This window comes from Acromyrmex echinatior, chromosome 16, assembly GCF_024713525.1.
Source record: "Acromyrmex echinatior isolate Ae372 chromosome 16, ASM2471352v2, whole genome shotgun sequence".
Taxonomy (NCBI): Eukaryota; Metazoa; Arthropoda; class Insecta; order Hymenoptera; family Formicidae; genus Acromyrmex; species Acromyrmex echinatior.
This window is the reverse complement of record NC_141867.1, coordinates 3,300,182-3,313,971: the sequence shown is the minus strand read 5'-3', so window position 1 is coordinate 3,313,971 and position 13,790 is coordinate 3,300,182. Positions and strand designations below refer to the sequence as shown.

The 13,790-nt window shown below is 35.8% G+C and overlaps 2 protein-coding genes across 3 annotated transcripts; one reads left to right on the top strand and one right to left on the bottom strand.

Annotated features, from left to right (window-relative positions):
- Positions 1-114: 114 nt before the first annotated feature.
- GILT1 (Gamma-interferon-inducible lysosomal thiol reductase 1) lies at positions 115-4,151 on the top strand. The gene is made up of 5 exons (XM_011067100.2): positions 115-280; positions 712-885; positions 1,966-2,163; positions 3,149-3,304; positions 3,898-4,151. The coding sequence occupies exons 1-5, from the start codon at positions 200-202 to the stop codon at positions 4,009-4,011; spliced, it is 723 nt and encodes a 240-aa protein (XP_011065402.2). The 5' UTR covers positions 115-199; the 3' UTR covers positions 4,012-4,151.
- Positions 4,152-4,215: 64 nt separating this feature from the next.
- On the bottom strand, positions 4,216-13,701 carry LOC105152687 (uncharacterized). Of its 2 annotated transcripts, none has more exons than XM_087414827.1 (6): positions 13,623-13,701; positions 10,424-11,483; positions 8,927-9,303; positions 8,346-8,507; positions 7,221-7,632; positions 4,216-5,118 (listed from the first exon to the last, which is right to left on the bottom strand). In XM_087414827.1, exons 2-6 carry the CDS (start codon positions 11,409-11,411, stop codon positions 5,009-5,011), a joined length of 2,049 nt encoding a protein of 682 aa, XP_087270953.1. In that variant the 5' UTR covers positions 11,412-11,483; positions 13,623-13,701; the 3' UTR covers positions 4,216-5,008. The 2 variants fall into 2 exon arrangements, with proteins under 2 accessions (XP_087270953.1, XP_087270952.1); XM_087414826.1 differs by lacking the exon at positions 13,623-13,701 and adding an exon at positions 13,302-13,388.
- Positions 13,702-13,790: the final 89 nt, after the last annotated feature.

The window sequence follows — 13,790 nt, the reverse complement described above, 5'->3', positions numbered from 1 at the left end:
CTAATATCGCAAGGATGAACCGCGGTTCTCCCTTCCTCCATAATTGATTGTCTCGTTTTACTCTTTCTTTTTCAATTCCCCACCGCTTACGGCTTTTCGTACCTCCCTCTCTCTGGCGTTCGCCCGTCGACTATTGTCCGCAGCAGGTTTAAAACGCCTTCCCTGCGACTCACTCATCAACGATACGACGAATATCACCATGCGATTCTACTTTTTCTTGATTTCTCGCACCTGGCTGGCAGCCGCCGTCTTTGTTACGCTCGTCTCTCATGGCATTCTGGTATGCATGAATCTCAAATTTTACATGAATTAATATATCTATTTTCATCGAATGTTTCTCAACATAGGCAAATAATTTAAATGTAATAGAATTCTGTTTATCCGAATAGATCGAAGGATAAAACAATTCTGATAATTGAATGATTTGAATAATAGAGTCTCATTGATCTTCTCTCTATCAGTACTTATTAATTCCGATAAGAAAAATGATGTTTAGAAAAAATGAAAATGAACTAGTTCCACCGATGTAAAATTAATTTTAATCTCGGTTTAATTTTCTGTTAATTTTTTTCTAATTCTTCAAATTAGAAAAAGATGAAAAATAATTTGAATCGAAATTGAAGTAAATCGTATATTAGTGGAATCGGACATAAGTCAAGTACGGCGCCATACACTGTGATAATCTATAATAATTTTATTAATTTGTTTAAGTCCAATGCGCAATCGACCGATAGTGAATCAAACAAAAATGTTATCAACGTAGATGTTTACTATGAATCATTATGTAGTGATAGCATGCGATGGATCGTAAATCAACTCGTACCATCATATCTGGAATTGAAACGTCGTATCCATGTCACATTGGTTCCTTTCGGTAAGGCTACGGTAAGTACAATAATTTCATAATTGCGTTTCTCTTTTTGTGATTATTTTATCGTTTTAATGAGAGTCTTGATAATGAAAATAAAAATTAAAGTGTAAGAGGTCTAGAATGACAGAATCCTAAACAAAGCTTCAAGGAGGCGAAAATTGAGACAATGAAATGTAAAAAAGGCATTTATACTTTTATTGTCACAATTTTCGCCAGGAATTATAACAAGGCGATAGGCGATTGGCATGGACAATCACATGAAAATATAAAATACTTTGTATCCGTGTCTCAATATTCATTTAATTTGCTATATAATGTTATATGTCTATAAATTTGTTGACCCTTCGAAGCTAATGTCAAAATGTGTAACAGTTACACTACTTACATATAATATTACTTATTTTATTATTTTTACTCATTATTTATTTTGAATATTAAAAACATTGTTGTTCTTTTAATAAAAGATAATTTTCGATATTAAATTAAAATAGATTGAAGTAGTTGCTGACGCTATATATATCAGTGAAACTCATTCAATTTGTGATTAGAAAATACTAATTAATTTTAAGGAAAATGATATAGATATCCTTACAGAAATTCAATGTAATGTTGGCCACTTTTAATATTTAAAATTATTTAGTTGAATATTAAAAGAACAAGTGTTTTTTAATACTCAAACTAAGTAATTAATCATTATTTTTCAATATTAAATTTCTATAAGAGTAATTTGTATAAAAAAAATAAATACTAAGTTTATTTTAAGAACAATAATTTAATAAAATCTAATTTTTAGATGTAATCTAAAGAATATAATTAAGTGGGTTCAATAGACTCACCTAGCTACGGAGGATTAATTAACATAGAGTTCCTTAATCTTTATATATTTACATATTTATCTACTGGTTTTTCTATTAAATATTTCTCTCGAAAGGAATTAATGAATCGGATCGTAAGACATCCGTTTGAAACTATAGCCTTGAAAACGCAGAATTGTCCTCGCAGTAGTCTTCGGTATTCTTATCCACGTCGATCATGAGGAAAATGTTATTATTTTAAACGATTAAAATGCAAATTGATGACGTATGTGTCTGTAGCACCATCGCGAAAGCGAAACCGGTCCGTGGCAGTTCTCGTGTCAACATGGACCCAGTGAATGCCGTGGGAATAAGGCCCAGGCGTGTGCGATTCACGCTATACAGTCCTCCGAGGCAACCGAGAACCACCAACCATTGATGGTCAATCTGGTCGGTTGTGCAATGCTCGCTGGTACCCCGGGGACTGCTGTTCCACAGGTAGCTTTACTCCTATATAATTTCCTAGCTACGATTAGTCGCTAGTCGATGCGGCCGCTGTATGATTGCCCTGGCGAACATGCCTTTATCGAATGTAACGTGTAATTAATTTTCCAACGACTTGCATCGATGAGTAAGAGTCGACGTTTAACGTCGACCTTTTGGCATACTTTCTCATTGAATTCACGCGACAGCGTGCGCGGTGCATTTGACGAAACGTCACTTGGGTTGCATTTGTTTAAAATGAAAAAATGAGCATTGCATTTTGAAGAGATAAAAGATATTTTATCATTGAATAAAATACCATCGAGATGTACTTATTCTTACTTTAATACTGAAAGGTATGATGATTTATTACTTATTTTGAATAGTAAAGTAAATAGTCATCTATCTTTCAGTATTAAATTGAATTTCTGTAAGAATAATTGAGAGAGAAATCAGAATTATTTATCTAACAGTAAAATATATTTTTTTGTCTCGTGACGTGAAACAACCTAAATGACGTAAGGATACTTGAAAAGCATTGCAAGCAGAAAATAAAATAATTATCAAAATGACGCCAAAATGGTTCTAAAACAATTATTATTAGCCCTTTGAAATCCACAAAGGATTAAAATTACTTTTCGATTATGTCCTAATTGTTCTTGAGACATTTCAGTGTTCGAATGAGTTTAAATTATCATTGGACATTTTTATTCGGGCACAATTTTTTTCACGCGCATAAAACATCAGATTGACTTCTATAGATAAGCTAATTCTCGCCGATAATACACGTTACATTTAATATCTGTCGGTTATTAGATAACATAATTGCTGACTCATTTCGCTATGTTTTCACGTCGCATCACGTTCATAAAATTGCGAAAGTATGTACAATGCAAAAATTCCTCGCTGATAAATACGGCCATTTGAGATATAAGATAATAACGATAAACATGAACATGCTTTAATATGAACTATAATAACGCGATAAATAAATTTTTAGTGCGCTCAAGCTGTTGGCCTAAGTACAGAAACACGAAAGTTGATCGACGATTGCATCGCGAGCCCGCTGGCAGACAATTTGCTTGCAGCGAACGGCGACAAAACGGAGGCCCTGCAATCACCTTTGAGATTCGTGCCGACGATAGTGATTAATGGGGTAAGCATAGAATCTTATTAAATCTGCAATGACTAATTAAAAATGACACACTGAAAGAAAAAAAGTTGCATTTATTTTAATTTAACTACAATTTTCGATGCCAGCTGTACACGTATCTTTTATTTATACATATATATTTTTTTAGTAGAATTATATAATTATTATTACTAACATTACAACATTCTAATAACTGTTAAGCCAGATAGTCAAGTCTGCAGAGATTTTGAGCAGAGTATGCTACAAATTTTTGATAGCAAAAAAGCAACAAATTTCGCACAAAGTATCTAATATCTGTAATATCTGACGATGTTAACAGACTACCGCCAGATAATAGGACAAAGTCTAATGACATATTTTGTCAGTGGATTGGGAGAAACTGAGCAAGATTTACAGCTCTAGTTTTTTGGTATCAATCTGTTAGCACAGTCAGCAACTCTGTCGATAGATTCTGAGATTAATGCGGACACTGGCTATGAATGTGGAAATCTGATCAAATTTGCTGTCAATCTACCAACAAACTAGCTAGTATTTTGTTATCTGGACATAAAAATGAAGCTCATAATCATAATTATTTTATCGTACAATTATTGTAGGTATACTCAAAGGAAAATCAAGACGAGGCGATAAGAAACTTCCCTAAACTAATCTGTCGACATTTAACGGCGGAGAAGCCGAGCATCTGCAGCAGCGAGAGTGCCGAGAATTAAAAAGGGATAGGACCAAGCTAAGCATCAAAGGTGTGGAGACGAATAAACATTTGCTCGAAATAAATGATATATTTTGTTTATCTATAATATACATAAGTACCTATGTACAAAAATATATACGATTTGTCAAGTACAACGAACTAATGAGTATAAAATTGATCATAAAAAGAGAGAAACGAAACAATGAGATCGCAGGATGAACGCGTCAATGATCAACGAATCATCCACGCTTCCTTTTTTCCTAAGAAAAAACACGTACATTATATAAAGAGCAACGTAATTTCTTTTTAAAAGAAATCTAAGTATTCTCGGGATTAGCGATTAATTACGTAGCCACAAATTAAAATAACTGTGTTTGAACTATTCGAAAACGCGATTCTTAACCCTCCGAACTAACGCTAGAATCTGTAACACAATTACTTCTATAAGAATCATTTAATTTATATTAAAATTAAAAAACACTAATTAATTTCAAAGAACCAAACTGACATAACTCTCTTTACAGAAATTTAATACTGTAAAGTATTAAATTGGTCAGTGACTTATTTTAAATATTAAAATTATTATTGTCAGTTATTTTAATATTCAAAATAAATAATTAATCACTAAGTGATTTAATACTTGTAGAATTAAATTTCTCTAAAGATCGTGTAAAAAAGAATGAATAATACATTTTATTAGAAAAATTATTCAATTATTATTCAAACAAATATTAAGTATCTTTTTTTAGCATATAAATGCTTTGAAGCATTCTTCAATTGGCCAATTCTTAAAATTTTTTCTTTTGATTGGTCAATCAAATGCTTCAAAAGTATTTATAGTGAGACTTTGACCGTACTCTGAGTGAGCCCAATAAACCTACCGTCAGTTCCAAAGGATTAATCGAATCGAGGTGCGAGTTCAATCATGTCTTATTAAATTATATTCCGTTCATTCACCGACGCATCGCGTCCTGTTTCACCTTCGTCGAAGATGGGATTCTTCTGCTGAAAAAGACTCATCCGATGAAGATAGCGTCGTTCAAAGCACTCAGCTCGTGAAACTGTCGCTCGATGTCAGCGTCTAACTCGTGGAAATCTGGCACATCCTCTGCAGTCACGCAGAATCCTGTAACGAGCGACTCGGTGACAATAATCTTCAGCAGAAGTAAGAAACGTTTTACGTCAATTGAATTATACTTTAGATCTAGAGAAGTAAGTTCTATCTGAGCGAAGAAAACTTCCAACATTTGCAGAATAAACATTTTGCTAAATGTGGCCGATGCTTTGCTCTCATTCTTTCTTTGCTCTCTCTCTCTCTCTCTCTCTCTCTCTCTCTCTCTCTCTCTCTCTCTCTCTGTCTCTCTCTCTCTCTCTCTCTCTCTCTCTCTCTCTGTCTCTCGTTGTCACCATTTGATCTCGCGCGCGCGTTTTTATATACTTTCACGAAATTACGCGAGGGCTCCTTTAGAAATAGCACGGGTGCGTGGCACGTGGCGCGCGACAAAACAGAGTTTTGTCATCTGTTTTGTCACGCGTACGCATCCGCGCGTTCTCGCCGTACGCGGCGTATGCCTTCCCCCTCAAAAAAGTAAAGAATATTATTTTAAGACTCTGTATGGGGTAAAGGCATAAAGGAGTGAACCTCCTCTGAGATCAAGCCATAGACGACCGGGAACGACACTGTCATCAGCGCGATGCGCGAGCTGCATCAGAAAAGTCAGAAAAAGCCAGCACGCGCCCGCGAGATGCGTGCACGCACGCACGTTGGCATAAAACAAATTCAGAATCTGCGAAATTACACGCTATCTCAATGAAAAAAATTCTCGTAATATCTCGTAATATTTTTAAGAATTTGTCATACTTCACATTTACATAAAAAGATTCTTAAAGTAAATAAAAGATAATTTACAAGCAAATGTCATAAATTAATTTTTTAGTTAAAACTTTAAATGATCAATAATGATTAATAAGGTACTGCATAATATTTTTAGCTGTAAGTAGAATTCAAGAATAAAGAGAGATAATCAGGAGACAATAGCATCTTGCATTACGTATGTATGGAAGATGTTACCGTGTATTTTTTCGAGAGATAATTAGCCATGTCTCTCTTTCTAAGAATTCATACAAATGATCAGAAACAACTATAAATACAAAGATTTCTGAAAATAAATTATCTTTTTTAGTTATCGCGATTCTGATTCATTAAATATGATTAGTTCCATGATTAGTTCAATCTATTTCGTAAGTGCTATTTTCGCAAAGAGTAGCTGTAATAAATCTCGTAAACAGAAAAACAAGGTCTTACTCTATTGGCAACAAAAGTTAAAGGTCATGCTATATCTTAACTACGGAACTATTGCGTGGATATGTAAAAACTGTAATGTAAGCAAATAAAATAAGTAACGAGTATCTTATCGCATTTCGGCCAGATTTTCCTATATCGAAAATGCTAACTGAAAACGTAAATCATGTTGAGAGAATTAAAGCCATATAATCACGATAATGAGAGAGCAATACTTTCGACCGAAAAGATAATATAACAATTAATATACCATAAAGCCCAAAAAATAAAGAAATGAGGTAATTAGAATGATTTTGATTGATATTTATTTATTAAAATCGTTCTTAACATATTTTATAGTTATAAAAATTTAATAAATATATAATATTTAGTATCTGTTTGATAAAAGCGTGAATGACATAACTTTCAACATATCTTTCTTATCATGGTCCGGCAAATTATCAACGGTATTTGTTATTTCATATCGCTTTTTCCACTTGTTTATAAACGTCTTAAATTTTTTTACAGCCGCTTTTTATGATATTTCGAATGCGAAGGAAAGCTTCGAATCTTTCAACATACGCGACATTGATCGTTAAATACATCATTCTTTAGTAAAATCGGACAATAACTAAAGCCCATCTCATATTATACACTGAGGATTAGAGATTTAAAGGCTTGTTCTTTTTAGCTTGTTCTTTTTAGCTTGTTCTTTTTAGCGTGAATTTCTTGCACGATTCATCTTTTCTCTTTTTCTCTCTACGTGGAAAAAAAAGAAAGAAAAATTAACCATACAAGAACTTTAACTAAAAGAACAGACTTTAAAATTCGATCAATTAGGTAATTATAATTTTTATTTATTTCGTTCTGATTGACTGAATTCTAATCTTCAATCTAAAAATTTGACAAAATTTACAGCAATTAAATCGATTGAATACATTCATTACCTGTATTCTCGTTCTGTACATTAGTAATGTCGTTGATTAGAAGATGACGAACCGATTCGATCGGCACGTATTCCTGCTGATTGCCGTCGAAATTCAGGGAGATTCTGTTCAGCTGACATGTATTGTCCGGCAACGTATTCTCCTCTTTGACGTAAGTTTTAGATAATTTGTATGACGAATGATTCGTTTCCATGTCGAGGATGCACGCGTCTTGATTTCTTCGGTGAGAAATTGTCGAATTTAATTTGTGGCCTATCGCACCGGCTGTTACGTCAATCATTGGTATCTTATTCGATGATAACAGATTGGATAATGTACTCGAATTCTCTGTGTGATTCTTCAGATGCTTCCTAAGACTCGACGGATCCGTGTAACGTTTACCGCAGCCGCTTATCTGGCAAGCGTATGGTTTCTAGAAGAGCAAACTAACGTTATCATCATTATTTTTCTGTCAAAGAAGATTGAATTATCAAAAATACAAAACTTATACCGTAAAGCTTTACATAATTAATTATATTCAATATTTTCTACTTGCTATTTGTAGATACTTACACAGATAGTTAAATCTTTTTCATATAAACATTGTAAATGTCTCATCTCCGCAAATAAACTGATATCATTTTGACAAAATGACGTTATTTGACGTCAAAATAACAAATAATATTAGTTTCTTTGCTGAATATTTTTAATTAATATTCAGAAATATTTTCTATTTTGAATCTGATCAGTTTTCAGTATTAAACTCAGCAAAAATTGCAACGCTATTAGATATATTGTACACACACACACACACACACACACACACACGCGCGCGCGCGTGTGTGCGTGTATATTATATTTGGTACAGTTACCTTATTATAAATATTTATAACTTGTACCTACTATAAAGTTTATAATTAATTTTTCTAGAATATCGAATATCGAATATCGAATATCGAGCTGTAATACGTGCCATAAAACAATATATATCGGTACAGCTTTCCGTGGAAGATCATATTAAATCAACAACTAAATAAAATAATATATAATAAATAAATATAAAAAATAATAAGAAATTTTAGAGAAGAAATTTAAATTGCAATTTATCGATTTTTTAATGCATGAAAAGTAAGAAAGCTATCATACTCTATCATAATGCGTTCTCTGATGCTTGGCCCGATCACTGCTATTGCTAAATGCCTTTGAGCATCCATTGTGTTGACACGCGTAAGGCCTTTCGCCTGTATGCGATCTCTGGTGGATCTTTAAATTTTCCAAACGACTAAAGGCTTTCTTGCAGCCAGCAAACTGAAACAAAAAGCAATAGTAAGAAATTAATGCTTTGTTGAAAGACGATAAAAAAATTAAGTTTTTGATAATGGAAAACAACTAGTACATAATTTTTTAGAATTTTTATATAAATTTAAGAATTTCTGTACTGTTTTGTAACTTTTTAGAAAAATTTTCAGATTTTTTTATACGAACTGAAACTTTTCAAAAATGAAAAAGTCTATTATATACTTTTCATATTCTTTATATAAACTTAGAAATATCATATTTTAAGATTTTTCATTTTATAAATTCTAAAAAAACTTATGACATTTATAAAATTTAAAGTATTCTTTCAAAAATCTTCATAAATTTAAAATATTCTTCAAGATAAATGTTAGATCACAAAAATCATTAATTTACAATCGTCGAAAGGTTACAAGGAGACAAGGACTAACCGGACATTTATTCGGCTTCTCTTGCGTGTGTACCCGCATATGAATTAGCAATTTGTATCTCGCGTTGAACGGTCGAGCGCGTGGACATCCTTGCCATAGACAAGCGAACTCGTCCTCGCGGCTCGTCGTCATCGTCGTCGTCGTCGTCGTCGCGGCCGTCCCAGGGAAACTCTCTCCCGCCTCCTTGCCATCTCGCTCTTTGTCCCGATCCCGTTGGATCCGTCTGCCGTGGCCGTGCGCATTCGTCGAGGACGATTCCACGTGCCGCCTCTCGATATGTCGCACCAGGCCCTCTTGCTCCGTAAATGCACAGCCGCAGTCGATCCAGCGGCATTGATAAGCCAACGTGAGGCTATCATCCACTGGTCTCGCGCAATCTGTAACGTGACGTATGCACGCGAAACGTAAACACGCGCAACTGGAGCAGAAATTGCATGCGCCCAAAGAATTGCTACATGTAATATATTCGGATCGTTGCGTTTAAGGCGCGGCAAGTCTAATGGCACTAAAAATATTGGAAGCTTAGACAACACAAAGTCTAAAATTGGGACATAAGATGTCTTTAAAATGATTCTCTTCAAGACGTCTCCAAGCAGAACAATAAGTTACGATAATGTCAAAATGACATTAAAATGAATCGAAAATGATTGAAAAATGACTTTTAATAATCATTTTAGAGTCATCTTTTAACATCATTTTGATATCATAATGACGTGTTGTTCTGCTTGGATCTTACCCGGGTAGAATCATAATTAAGTTGTAATGGTATCATAGGACGTCATCATGACGTTATTTGTCAATTAAAAAAAAACTTATATAAGTGATAAATAAAGTTATGATGACGTTCTTATGATGTTATTGTGACTTATGTGTTCTACTTGAAGATGCTCCGATTTTGGACTTTATCTGAGAAGTCATTAATTTTGCAAGGATGACGGAAATATTTGGAACACACACGGAAAGAACATTTTGTTAAAATATTTAAAAATTTAGATGAATAATATAGACCTGAAAATAATTTGTTGAACCATCGAAATAATTATGTATGAAACTTGAACTTGATAAGCAACTGCAACAAGTTTAACTAGCAACTATTCTAAACATAATTATTTCGATTGTCCAACATAAAATTATTTTCATATTCATGTATATTTATTTTCTAAAAAATTTTTAGAGTAAAATCTAATTCTAAAGAGTGTCAAAGAATGACAATTGAGTATTGGAAAAGAATGATTCAATTGTCAATTTTTAAGAATGAGCTTTCATTCTTTCAAATTGGATTCCACTCCAAAGATTTTAGAGAATAGCTAAATTTTTAGATTGAGCAAACCATTCTTTTCATATAGAAATAAGAATTTATGTACTGTATTTATGTACTTTTTCGTTTTAATGCCTCTTTATTAATTTATTAAAAATCACAAATAAGTCCTGACGAAACGAGATCGTGAAAGACTAGATTTCTCTAAAGTAAATAAAGACAATGCACTGCGTACTTACCATAAGATTTGTCATTTTTCCCGGTCTCAGCAATCTTCGATCTGGTGACCCGTCGGTTATTCCCGAGCAGCAGGCCCTCGTTCCGCGGCAGAATCACTTGATTGCCGAAATTGTCCATCGCGCCAACGAGTTCACCATCGAGATTGATCGTCGTCGATTGTTGCTGCGAGGAAACGAGATGTCCAACCGCGTAATACGGCGGATTAAAGCTCTGGAATGGTTCCTGCTGTTCATCGCTCGCGAGACAAGTCGTGGATGATGACGGTGGCGAGTCCACGTTGCTCAACAACGATGTTGGGTCACCTCTGATCAAACTAAGATCAAACTCGTCGGCGATCGAGGGACTGTAGTTCTGAACCGTAACATCATTTTGAATGCTCATCAACAGCGACACCATGTCTTCTTGGCAGTCGGGATAATCCTGATAATCACCCTGCGACTCTGCTCCGTATTCCGAAAAAATCGTGTTGTTGAAGGTACGCGAGAAGGAAAAGGCCGAACCCATCGATGGTAATTTCCGGCAGTCTGATGACTTATCCTCATGATCCCCGTGATCTGTCGTCGTCGTCGTCGTCGTCGTCGTCGTCGCCGTCGTCGCCGTCGTCGCCGTCGTCGCCGTCGTCGCCGCCGTCGTCGTCGTCGTCGCTGTCACCGCGTTGCTCCAAGTCGGCGTGATTGCCTCGCTGCAGGTGCTACCAGCCGGCGATCCACCGCCATTGGAGGGATATTGAAAGACAACGGGTACCTGGTCCCAGTCGAGATAATCTCGCGGATCCGTGTCGATTTCCAACGGGGAGAAGAGCACGCTGTTGTCCGTCATTTGCGAGGTCGTCCAACAATACGGTTGGACGACGTCAATGCCTATGCCGGTCATCGCCATGGACATCAGATCGGGCAGGGAACCGTCGTCGACGAAGTCGTCTTGCTCCAGAACGGGGCGTCGCATGTCCTCCTCGCTCCGCTCGCCGTGATAATCCTCGAGGTGCATCTCCTCCGCCTCCTCCTCCTCTTCCTCCGTCGTCGTCGTCGTCCTCGTCGATCCGAGCTCGTCGCCGGCAGCCTGCCGTCAATCATAGCGATATGTGGCGTTAGTGAATTGCAGCACGCTCGATGGAATTGCGAAACCGCCGGATTTTGTAACGTCGTCCGACGCACGGCGTGGATTAAGAAAGTTACGAGAACCGCTTTTCAACGCCTTATCCGACATCGTGCACTTTGTGCCCGACCGACTATTATCGCGGGGCTTGTCACTGCGTAAAACGCGAGATAACGCGATCTGAGTCTTCGGGAACATCGATGATGATAATGGAGCAAATTTACTATAATACTCGTGACATTGGCGAATTGTCGAGCAATTCCGAGCCGAGTTTCTACATCGGCGTTTCTCATTATTCGGTTGTCCTGTCGTGAAGATTCTCTTGGATCTTGCTAAAGATTCATCCGACTCGTTTTTGTGAAGCCGACATTCGCGAAGTTATGTGGCTCTTTCTGCGCGTCACGATCTAACTTGATAATAAATGCGCGCGTTTATATAATTCCCGATAGACCCGTGATTTAATAGTGAGAAATTGATTAAAGCGGGAAACGTATATTCCGCTTTTGTTTATTGTTGTGATTTAATAATGTGTCGGATAATTAAATGTACTTAACAGAAATTGAATTCAATACTGGAGCGTGAGCGTGGCATGGCAAACAGTGCACTGGTCTATCATGCCAGAGGTCCCAGGTTTGATCTCAAAAAACGTGTCAGATTCCTACCTGGGTGTTCTCCAGATATCATGTCATCCTTGTTTATTCGGTAAATAATAAGGATAGAATGATATCTGGATGGCATTCGGGTGAGAATCTGAACATAGCTTAGTAGGGACCAAAATATTTACGCTCGTGTCTCCTCTCAGAAAAGGCCGGCAACCTCCCGAGAATATTCTTGCTCACAGAAACACCTCTCGAAAAATTGATTGGAAATTGGCATTGAAACTGTAGATATGTTTGTGGCAATTGAATAATCAATGTGCGTACCACAAGCATATGAGAGAGGTGTAACACAGGCCAGAGGCCTAATGTAAGAAAAAGAAGAGAAAAAGAATTCAATATACTGAAAGAATAATTATCCAATAAATATAAACTAAAAGTGACATGACATCAATATTAATCTCAAACTAATAATTATCCAATCGACAATTGAAAATGGGTTGCTTTCAATATTACAATTTCACACTCAACAATATATTACATACATTTATATGTTGAATTGCGGAATTATATAACATTGAGGTCAACTTACTTTCAATTGATCGATTGGATAATTATTTTTATTAGTTTAAAGTTAAAAGAGCATTGAACAAATAGTGCTTTTAATACTCAAAATAAATGAATGAATCATTATTTTACAGTATTAAATTTCCATAAATATCATTTATTTATATGGTAAAAAATTTGAGAAAAAACCTCTGCACGCAGATAAAATCTACTTTAGTTAAGTAGATTTCATTTCAGAAGTCTAGATCGACAACCTTACTTAAAGATATCGTAAGCAGTAAGCCGTAAGAAATTGACCAATCACAGTCGATTATTTTTTTCATATTCGATTGTGATAGTCAATTTCTTATAGCTTACAGCTTAAAACTTTTCTATAGAATGTACATTAATTATGTACATTAATTATGTCGCAGATCTAAAATCATTGCGATCGTTTCTATCAATACGAAAAACACCTCTCACGATTGTGATCGAAAATGACTTATGTCCATTTTTACTATTTTAGATTAATTTTGATCTCGATTTAATTTACTTTTTATCTTCTTCTATATGCCGGATACAGGCCTTACTCGATTTACTTTCAGTCAATCGCACAAGATAGAAATAACATCTCACTTGCCTGTCTCAATCGCGTTCTCTAAAAAATCAACCCTCTCCGAGGCGGACCATCCTCTAATCCGATGGGAAATATCATCAGAGGGAAATGAGGCGCGATCGTACAGAAGCACGACAACGAGACATCTTTCCTCTCATTAAAAAATTGTGTCATTAATCGCTGCCAAGTCTTAAGCACTATTTAATCCCACGCATTAAATCGCACGCGTTAAACTTCGTCGCGCGAAACAGGAAGACGACCGATTGTGCCTCACTTTCCTCCGGGAGTCTACAGGAGTCAGAGATAGCGTTAAATTTTAAGAATAATATCAGAGGAGCGGCTTACTTCGATATCAACGTATCAACACGTACACGATGATCGACGAGCCGCTTATCGCGCCGGTCTTTTCCGCTCGACAGCTCTCTTTCTCTCTCTCTCTCTCTCTCTCTCCCTCTCTATATATTTATCTGCTTCCACGCGTGGCACGCGCTCGATAACGATCGCAAGAAACAA